Consider the following 10,971-nt stretch of genomic DNA (forward strand, 5'->3'; position numbering starts at 1 on the left):
GCACAGGAGTTTGAGGTTGCCGTGAGCTGGGCTTAAGTCATAGCACTCTAGCCTGGGGCAACTGAGTGAGACTCCATCTCAAAAAAAGAAAAAAAATGCACCTGGTCACCCCCACAGTATCTATATGTGTGTAATTTTTAAAACTAAGATTTGCCTCTTCTAGTAGATTATGAGCTCATAAAGTCAGGAACCAAGTATCCCTAGCACCCCGCACAGTTTCACAGATTTTGAAGTGTTGTTTTTATTTTCTCCCAGTAATTTCACCCTTTTTTGGTGCCCTATTTAAGCAGAGTCAGCACCCCTGACCTCAGGAGGGATGATTACCAGAGCAGTAGAAAAAAAATATCTCTGGCTTTTATTATTTTTGTTTCACTCTATATTGGGTCCATGAACTGTGCCTTAAACTTTAAGAAGCACATAAAGAATTTGGTTATTTAAAAATATTTGACAGATGTTGAAAAAGAGAGAAAATAAACTTGTGATAAGAAAATCTTTTCCAGGCCATGAGAAGGTACCAGGAGCAGGATTTGTAGGATTTCTAGCAGAAAGCAGGAAAAGCTGCCTGGGAATGGATCCTGAATGTGCTAGACTGGGGCATGAGGATGAGCACATTGGATAAGGGAGAGTTTGTCAATATAGGGGGTGGGCTGAATTGTGTTCTCCAAAAAAAGATATGTTGAAGGCAGGCGAGGTAGTTCATACCTGTAATTCTAGCACTCTGGGAAACTGAGGAAGGTAGATTGTAAGAGATCCCATCTCTACTAAAAATAGAAAAAAACTAGCTGTGTATTGTGATGGGTGTGGAGGCCCCAGCTACTCAGGAGGCTGAGGCAGGAGGATCACTTGAGTCCAGGATTTTCAGGTGGCTGTAGCCTATGATGATGCCATGGCACTCTACCCAGAGTGATAGAGTGAGACTCTATCTCAAAAAATAAATAAATAAATAAATAAAGTGTTGAAGTCCTACCCCCAGTGCTGGTGAATGAGAACTTACTTGGAAATGGGGTCTTTTGCAGATGCAATCAAGTAAAGATAAAGTTATACTGGATTAGAATTAACCCTAACCAGATAACTGGTGTCCCTGTAAGAAGGGGGGCATTTGAACACGTAGACACAGAGGCCCAAGGGAGACGGCCACATGACAACCAAAGCAGAGAGTGGGGTGATACATCCACAAGCCAAGGAATTCTGAGGATTACCGGCAACTCCCAGGAGGCAGCAAGGGCGAATCCTCCTTGGACCCTTCAGAGACAGCATGGTCCTGCCTGCACCTTGATTTTGGAAATCAACGGGCCATTGTCCATGGGACAGGACTTAACATCCAACAAAGACCTAGGGGAAAGGTCCTAACACATTTGCTAATGTGTCTCTTACAAGCTTAAACAAAATACAGGTGTCAGGAGGAGCCTGATGACTTTTCTTTATATAAATGTGTAACTATTTCTAGTTACTATTGCATTGTGCTCTGAGATACCAGGTATGGCCACCATGACTTCTTTTTTTTAACTAACTGGAGAGTTTCTTGTGGTTTGGTAAGTGAGCCTAGCACACCTTTGAAGTGGATCTGAATATCAGTGATTCTGCCTTTCACACTGACCATCAGTAACTTCCCCTTCGAGTAAACACCTGAAGTGTGATGACATCAAGCCATGATCTAAGAGGTGCGTCCAGCATTGTTCTCGCTTCTCTAATATCCATTCTAAGAGAGAATACTCAAGGTCACAAGGATATCCTTTCTTTGGTCCATGTTCACAGCCTTTCCTTGCCTTCATTTTGAAATAAACCTAATTTATAGGCCTCTTTCAGTTTTTAATGCCTGGTATAAAAACTTCTGAACTAGAATCAATCATAGACATGAATTAGTGAAAATTAAATTGGCTATATTCTATTCCTTTAACTGAAGTTTTGATCTCTGTTATTTGGAGTATAAAAATTCCATAACTGCTATATTTTCAATGTTAATCAGACTCATAATCAATTAAAAGTTTTCTCTTTAAGTTAGGTTTTTGTGTTTTGTTTTGTTTTTTTGAGACAGAGTCTCAAGCTGTTGCCCTGGGCAGAGTGCTGTGGCACCATAGCTTACAGCAACCTCCAACTCTTGGGCTCAAGCAATCCTCTTGCCTCAGTTTTTCTATTTTAGTAGACACAGGGTCTTGCTTTTGCTCAGACTGGTCTCGAACTTGTCCGTTGAAGCAATCCACTTTCCTAAGCCTCCCAGAGTGCTAGGATTACAGGTGTGAGCCACTGGGCCCGGCCTAAGTTACTTTTTTTTTTTTTAAAGGAGAAATGTCAGAATTGTTATAGCAAATTAGAGAGAGACCAAAAGGCTCAAAAAAAAATGAATGTACAGTAATATATTTACTATATAAAAACAGAAAACCCACAAAATATATTCCTCCAGAGGCCCTGAGGGATATGATGGTGATGGCGCCACCAGCACCTCTGCGAAGCTCAGGAGCTTCTGTCTCCTGCAGGCTGCATTTCAGCACAGGAGCTTGTTGTTCAGAACCAGTGGCCATGAGGGCGATAGAATCCTGCAGTGGTAGAGGCCAGAGGCAGCACTTAACCATCATAGGCAAAGGCAGCAAATTCAGCATGATGGTTATGGGATCTGACTCACAGAGATCTCAGAGGAGCCTGACAGACCTGGTGCCCCCAGGAGCAACATGCTAACCAGGGTATTGCTTACTATATAACATCAGAACAGATCAAAGGCAGTGATGAGGGGGATCCTCCCCACAGCTAGAGCCCATGCAGAGAGAGAAGCATTCCGAGGTAAGGATGGACACGGACACGCAGGCAGCCGTGCATGGCTTAGCTGGTCGGCCAGGGAGTGTGAATAGCTTCGCTAGAAGAAGGCAGTCTAAGGAAGGGCCATGGGGTCAGCTCCTGTCTCAGATTGACACATGTTCCATGTATGAATTTGCCTTTTTAGCCTGCGACTCTCAGCCAGCACCTGATCTGAGGTCTCACGGACCATCTCACTTGCCAGCATGGGGTCTCACATGACACCGCCTCCGACCAGTGCACTCCACGTATGGCAAAGACGGCAGAGCAGTGGCCACCTGACAGTGGGATTTACTGGCTGCACCAGATACCCACCATCCTGGAGCCCACAGCTGCCACAGCTGAAGGAGCCTTCTAGCTGTAACTGAGGCAGCCACTTGGAGAAGCATCTCTGTGAGAATAAGGCGCCATCCTCTAGGACGCAGTAGCTTCCATAACTCAACTCTGTTACATGGTGCTGTGTCTCCAGTAGGCAGCAAACAGAGGTCTGAGAAACACAGCAGGGACAAGCGGGGGCCGACCTGCCACCAACCCCAGCGCCCCATTGAGGAGCATCTCTCCAGCTTTAGGGTCGGTGGGTCTAGAAATCCTGTCCCATTTGGGAACACAATTGAAGTCCATTACCTATGTGGCACTGCCTGTTCACATTGCTATTCTCATGCCAAGACCACTGAGCTACGGGCGCCACCATAACTGCTATGTTTTCGATGTTAATCATACTCATATCAACAGCTCTCTCTTTAAGTTAGGTTTTTGCAAGGAGTCACCATTGTGGCTGGGGTCCTTGATCCTGGTCCTCATGAGGAATTAGGACTCACATTTCATCGTGGGAGCAGGAAGAAGTGTGGCCAGCACCTAAGTGACCCACATTGCCTCATACCGCCTTGTCTAGTTCCAACTGTACAAGGGCAAGTCCAGCAGCCGTGACCTGGCACGGTTTTGTTCACCAGGGGTTCAGACCCCTCAGGGATGCAGGTCTGAGTCAACCTGCCAGGTAAGACAACAGCAGCAAGGGGAATGGAGAATGGGTGGACAGAGGGGCCAACCGTCATGGTGGGATTGGAGTCTGTCCTAATAGCTCTTCTCTGGAAGATTCTTCAGGAATTTCTGTGCCTGGATAAAGGAGGAGCTGCATCTGAGAAGTGGGTACATCCCAGGGGTGCGAAGCGGGAGCCATCCTAAACACAGGAGCACTCCCCAGGCCTCTTTATGGGGCTAGCACATTTCCACGTCCAGACTGCTGCCAGGTCTTAGTCACTGTATGTGCTCATTGACAGTTAAAACTAGGCGAGGCATTATCAGGACATGTCCCAGGGGATCACCTAAGTGCCAAACATTTCTTCCTGTTCTCACCATGAAGCAAGAGTTTTAATTCCTCCTGAGGAGCAGGATCAATGACCTCTGCCACTATGGCGACTCCTTGCCTTTTCCTATGCTCTTGGCAGAAGACCCCCAGGAGAGTTTTCTACTGCCAAATGGGCTCCAATTAAATCCTCCGCCCTTGCTGGGGCAACCCACCTCCAGGGACTGACTAATGTGAGATATAAAAGGCTGACCCACCCTGCTCCAGAGCCTCCCCGTGCGTTCCCCGAGGTGGTCTGCTTGCTGGGTTCTTTCTCCACTCCTGTCTTGCTGTGCGCCCTCCCTGTTTTCTTAGGAAACACTCTCCCTCGGTGAAATCACACTCTAGGCTCGCTTCCCCAAATCCCTGCCTCAGGCTCTGCTTTTAGGGAACCCTACCTAAGACTAGGTGGAGTAAAATAAAGCAGGAAAGAGGGACAGGGAAAAGGGCGAGAGGAGGAAGAAACATGAGCTTCCTGTTTAAATACAACAGCCAGGAAGGTCCTCCCTGGGGAGGAGACCTTTGAGCAAAGACTTGAAGAAAGCCAGAGAATGTCTGGGGGCAGTCGCTCACGCCTGTAATCCCAGCAGTCTGGGAGACTGAGGCAAGAGGATCCCTTAAGCTCAGGAGTTCAAAGATCAGCCTGAGCAAGAGCAAGACCCTGTCTCTCCTAAAAACAGAAAACTTAGCTGAGTTTTCTGAGTCTTGGGGGAACATGGCACAGTGCACTCCTGTAGTCCCAGCTGCTCAGGTGACTGAGGCAGGAAGATCACTTGAACCCGGGAGTCTGAAGTTGCTGTGAGCTAGGCTGAGGCCGTGGCACTGAAGCCTGGGCAACAGAGGGAGGCTGGGTCCCAAAAAGAAGAAAAAGAGAGAGAGAGTGAGAAAGTCAGAGAATGAGCCACGAGGCAAATTGGGAGAAAAGTATTAAGGTAAAAGAAACAGATGGTGCAAAAGCTGGGGCAGGAGTGAGTCCGGCAAGTTCCCGACAAGAGCAAGGAGGTTTGTGAGACTGGAGCGGAGGAAGGCAGGAAAGGAATGTCGGAGATCAAGTCAGAGACTTCTCAGGTCCTACAGATCATACGGGGCCTTGAAGGCCATTCAAAGGGCACTGGCTTTGACTGTGAGTAAAGTGGTTTGGAGCAGGGGTGGATTTGATTTGGTTCAGTTTAATGGATCATCCTCTTGCAGCCAAGTTGCTTAACGTCATGCAGGCAGAGAAGTTAAGGATGTCGTGACAATCAGAACCCAGGGTCACCTAAGCTCACATCATGCTTTAACACACCTGCCTTTGTCAGTGGAGTAGAAAGTGCACATCTGGTACATGTGTGCCTCTGAGTGCTGAGGACAGACACCACACAGAGGAGATGGCTCCCTCTCTTCAGAGGGAAGATACACACAGATTGTAAGATCAGACTGCCCCTAGCCTCCCCGGGGGAAAGCCTGCACAGGGCAACTGATGAGAAGAAAAGCCAGACTTGCCATCAGGTCCCGAAGCCATTGATGATGTTGCAGTCCAAGTAACTCTCTGTACATAAATGAGTGGCTGGATTTCAAGACAGAAAGCAGGAAAAGGGAAGATACCTGATTAGAGAGCTAATATCATGTAATGATTAAGAATGATAGGCATAGAACATTTGATCTGAAACCCAGCTCTGTCATTTAAAAGCTGTGTGTCCTTGGGTAAGTTACCTAACCTCTCTGTGCCTCTATTTTTCTCATCTGTAAAATTATAATTAAAATAGCCCCTTCTTCATGGAGCTCTTAATAGAATTAAATAGGTTTATGGTGTCTGGAACATACTAAGTGTCTGACATCATTTTTTTTCATGGAAGCAATTCTAGAACACCCACATTCTAATTTAAGTTGAACAAATCTGCATGTCAATTTCTGGACATTAATTTCCAAGTTTAATGCCTTCTATGCCTTCTGTATAGTCCAGTGCCAGAATACAAATGAATGCGTCTTCTTTCTCACTACACTTCTAAAATACTGTTGTACCTTTAGCTGATTAATTGCTTCTTATCAATGAGTGTTTTCCAGGAAGGCTAATAGTGCCTGATGTAATCAGGCCTGTGTGTGAACTCTTAAATGCTTCCCTGTACATTTGCCATTCCTCTGACTGAGAGGAACATTCTGTGATTAAAAAGCATCTCAGGAATTCCATTTAGATGATGATCTCAGACTCAGACACCATTAAGCAGCTATGATTTACACTGCCTGCAAAGTTAGAAAGTAGCAAGGCTTCTACTTTCCAAACGCTCCTGCGCCTTACAAAACAACCCAGTTCTTTTTATTTATTTTTTTTTATTGAATCATAGCTGTGTACATTGATATGATCATGGGGCATCATTCACTAGCTTCACAGACCGTTTACCAAGTTGCACATATACCCTTGTAAAACAACCCAGTTCTTTGTGATTTTTTTTTACATTGGATTCTATCAATTGGTTTTATGTAAAGTCTTTTTTTTTTTTTTTTTTTTGAGACAGAGTCTCACTCCGTCACACTGGGTAGAATGCCCTGGCATCATAGCTCACAGCAACCTCAAACTCTTGGGCTTAAGCAATCCTCCTCCCTCAACTTCCCAAGCAGCTGGGACTACAGGCACCTGCCACAACTCCCAGCTAGTTTTTCTATTTTCAGTAGAAATGGGGGTCTCACTCCTACTCTAAGCATCCACCTGCCTCGGCCTCCCAGAGTGCTAGGATTACAGGCATGAGCCACCAGGCCTGGTTGGTTTTATGCGAAAATCAGTGAGGTAAGAGGGAAATACTCATTTTATGCCTGGCTTTAGGCAGGTCACTTTATAATTATCTTATAAACCTGTGGTTAATACCAAACACATGGCAGAGCTAGTCTTGATAATTCTGGAGTTCTGCTATAGCTAAGGATCAACTTGGATCATTGTTCCAGCAATGTCTTTTGGTTTTTTCCCTCCCTCTGCCAATAATTTTTCTCTCTAGATCAGTGAAAGGAGAGGTTTGAGTTTGGTTTTGTTTTTCCTAAAGCCATTCTACAATTATGATAACAAGGACATTATCTAGAATTCAGTTAGAATATTCTCTTCCTCAAGCATTGTGCTGTTTTTCTACTGTTTTGAGGAAACTATTCCCAGAGTTATAGACACATAGCTCTATGTTTGGTTGAGGTCACACAACTTAGAAATTACTAATTTTTTCTGTTCCTAAGCAAATTAATTTGGTAAACAAAAAAATCTTCACATGGCTCATCCAATCAAACATAGTAAAACCAGCTCTTAGGATGAGTCTGTTATTGAAATAAGGAATGAAATTTCAAAAACTCTTGAAGTTTGACAAGAAAATTCCTAACTACTTTTTTTGTCAAGTATTTTACAAACTAAAGCAGAGTTTGGTGATTAGAATGGTGACTCTACTCCAAAGTCATGGTTTTTATTGCCAGTTTTCTCCGTCATCACTTGAGTAAGCCAGTTAAGCCATTGTGCCTTTTTTTTTGCATTTCTAATCAAACGAAGGCCACCACAATAAGATGTTACCTGGGGAGCGCTCAACAGAAAGATAAACACTCTTTTCAAAAATGTTATTATAATCATTTTCTATCTTTAGCTGCTGTTACTGTGCTAAGTTTTCATCTACACCTGATAATTCAGCGTAGATCTGACTGAAGGCTTTTGGTTTTCATTACTAAATTAATAAGGTGCCCAACCCTATTTTCTTATTATGAAAACTTATCAAGAGTGATACAATGGAAAATTTGATCCTGACAAGGGCACATGTGTTATAAAACACAAGAAATGGGAAGAATCTTAGTTTGCTTAGAAATAGTCTTTAAATGCAAAAGTTTTTAAATTTAAGAGCTATCACAGGAAAGTTAAAAGGAGATACCAGGTGGCATTTTCATTCACCAGGATCAGAAATAATCATTCAGACACACAAAACAACTTATCAAGCATAGTTTTTGCATTTTTTACATCACAGAAACAAGTCATTTTACCTTGCACGTAGGACCGCTTATTAACTCACCTATAAAACCTGAGAAGGCATTTACTATGTCTGCAAAATTCACAAATTAAAATGTCACAGCAATTCATTCATTGATGGTGCCCTTTCTTTCCAGTAATGTCCCATGTAATTTTTTTTTTTTTTTTGTAGAGACAGAGTCTCACTTTACTGCCCTCGGTAGAGTGCCGTGGCAACACACAGCTCACAGCAACCTCCAGCTCTTGGGCTTATGTGATTCTCTTGCTTCAGCCTCCCGAGCACCTGGGACTACAGGCACCCACCACAACGCCTGGCTATTTTTTTTGTTGTTGCAGTTTGGCCGGGGCTGGGTTTGAACTCACCACCCTCAGCATATGGGGCCGGCGCCCTACTCACTGAGCCACATTGGTTTGGACTAAGAGCTCATTCAATTCAATGATAGTACTTAATATTTTCCCACTGCAATCCTGTGAGATTTTCTCCTATAAAGAATATTATTAAGTTACCTCCTTCAGACTATTGGATAACTATCCTTCTCTTTGAAAACTATACCACCAGAAACCACTTTATATATTACATTTAACAAGCTAAAAAAATACAAATATTTAATTTTTATTCATAGTGGAAAAATAGTGAAAAACACTTAAACTTATTTCAGCTCAAAGCCTTATACTAAGCATAGTATTTGTTATTAGTATCGCATTAACATGAAACATTATCTCCCACAATATCTTTTAATTCAATGCCCAACATACCATATGCAACAGTATCACCAGCTCCAGAAAGTGCAAATTTTGCTTTATAAACAGAATACATGTCTCAGTAATTTTCTAATTCAACCCAATATTTTAAATGCATCATTTTTTCCTCCAGGCATAGACTGTTGGGGCTGGAAGGGGCTACAGAAGCCATCTAATTTGACCGCCCCTTCCTCACTAAAGTATGGCTTTAAAAACACGATACAACATCTCTCCCACATTGGCAATACGAGGCTACTCAAATAAACCTAAAGTTTGCATTCAAACTTTACCTTTGCAAAATCCCCAAGGAATCTCCTACAGCATTCTTCACGCCTTCCTTCCCAGGTTTCAAAAATTTTTCCTTGAAGGTGTCAAATGCTTTAAAAGGCATTTTGAACAGGGAAGGCACCTCTGAGCTGTTAACAGTCACTCTCAGAAACTGTCATCCTTTCGCATTTCCAGTGTGGGGACCACTCCGTTTCCTTTAATGAATACCTGGAAGGCAGTTCCCATGGAGGTAACTACTCCAAATCAAAAAAGAGATAAAGGCCAGCCCAGAGCTTCCAAGATGAGACAACTTCCTCCTCTCTCCCCACCCTTCAAAGAAGAGGCCAAAGGGTCAGCGTCTGGCTGGGAATTCAGCCCCTTGTAAAAGCTACCAGCTCAGTGCAGCCTGTGGCCGCTGTCTCAGGCAGCCTCTCTCAGACTGAACGCAGCCTCGCTCCCTCCCTAGGATGCAGCTGGAGGAGCTTACATGGGCTTCAGCCCAGGAGGAGTCCCCAGACCAGCAGCAGCATCTGCAGCCTCGCTCCAGCCCCTCCTGCGGCTGCCAATCCTTTCCCCAGCCTGGCCCACCCGGCTCAGCTGGCTGGTGGCTCCCACTAAGCTGCCTTTCCAAGGTGATGCTATAGTAACCAGCACAATACCTGCCCCTCGGTGCCTTGGCTTGTGAATGGGCTCTCAGCCAGAGCAGGCACCCTGAGAGGAGTTTATGAAACATTTACAAGTCCTTTGCTTTTCTGAGGTCTGGCCCTGCAGACAGGCTTTCAGCCACCACTTCATGGCTTTCATTCCCCCTCGTGGGAGCCATGGAACAGTTTTTCAGCCAGGCACTAGCACGGACACGGTCCCTGGAGGAACAATTGCACTTGAGTGGGATAAATACAAAAGCAGGCCACCTAGGACGGCATTTATTAATATTTGCTTCTGATCAAAAGAGCAGGCTCGTTGAAGGTGTGGTGGGTAGATAGCAATGGGACCAAATCACTGAAGATATCTGAGCTAGAAGATATCTCCACGGGGTCCCCACTGTCCTTGCAATAAATAAAATAATTTATCATGGCACCCAAGGCCCCTCCATGGGACCCTGCACGGTGTCACTCTGCTTTCTACAACATCTCAGCATGTCACTGAACTCAGCAAGCACCCTTTTTGCCTCTGGGCTTTCCTCCAGTTATACTCGCCCTGTGTAACTCTCCTCAGCCCTTCACCTGGGTAATTTCTGGAGATTCTTAGGACACATTGAGACATCACACACTCTAGAAAGCTGCACAGACAGATGAGGTGGCCCTCCTTCATGTCCCCAAATCACCTGTCCCTGCCCCAAAGGGACCCAGCAGGGAGTGGGCGTAACCTGGATATTTGCAGGACTGGGGTTGACATGTCCTGTGTCGTGCCCACATTCATGGCAGCAGGGTGACACCTCTGTAAATGCTGCTGCAACAAAGAAATCGCCTTCATCTGCGAAGCTCTGATGTGCCAGTCCCGCAGTCTGCATATGACTGACAAATGACAATCAGTTGTAGGCTCTCAGTTCCCCAGGAGTGATTTCCACAGGACCAGACATTGTCCCCTAAAAGCCTTCTCAAAAAGTTGAACTAAAACCAAATCAGACCTGGACCCCTTAAGTACTGCTGATATCTAGGAGCTCTTGCTAGGGTCCAAACTCTTCAGTAAGCACACAGTCTTCCCAATGCTTCTTTGTAGTTAGTAACTTCTTTTCTTTTTTAATCTATTTTTTTAATTTTTTTTTATTGTTTGGGATTCACTGAGGGTACAGAGAATTAGGTTATACTGATTGCATTTGTTAAAGTCCCTCTTATAATTGTGTCCCGCCCCCAAGACATGTGCCATACACCAG

General features: G+C 44.5%; 1 protein-coding gene across 1 annotated transcript in view; it reads right to left on the reverse strand.

Moving 5' to 3' along the window:
- SLC17A8 (solute carrier family 17 member 8) overlaps nt 1–9,601 on the reverse strand; it is a 56,977-nt gene extending 47,376 nt beyond the window's left edge. The window contains exon 1 of the mRNA XM_053584256.1: nt 9,122–9,601. Within this exon, the coding sequence (XP_053440231.1) occupies nt 9,122–9,222 (101 nt within the window). The 5' untranslated portion in view covers nt 9,223–9,601. The remainder of the gene's footprint in view (nt 1–9,121) is intronic.
- Nucleotides 9,602–10,971: the final 1,370 nt, after the last annotated feature.

This window comes from Nycticebus coucang, chromosome 3, assembly GCF_027406575.1.
Source record: "Nycticebus coucang isolate mNycCou1 chromosome 3, mNycCou1.pri, whole genome shotgun sequence".
NCBI classification, from domain to species: Eukaryota; Metazoa; Chordata; class Mammalia; order Primates; family Lorisidae; genus Nycticebus; species Nycticebus coucang.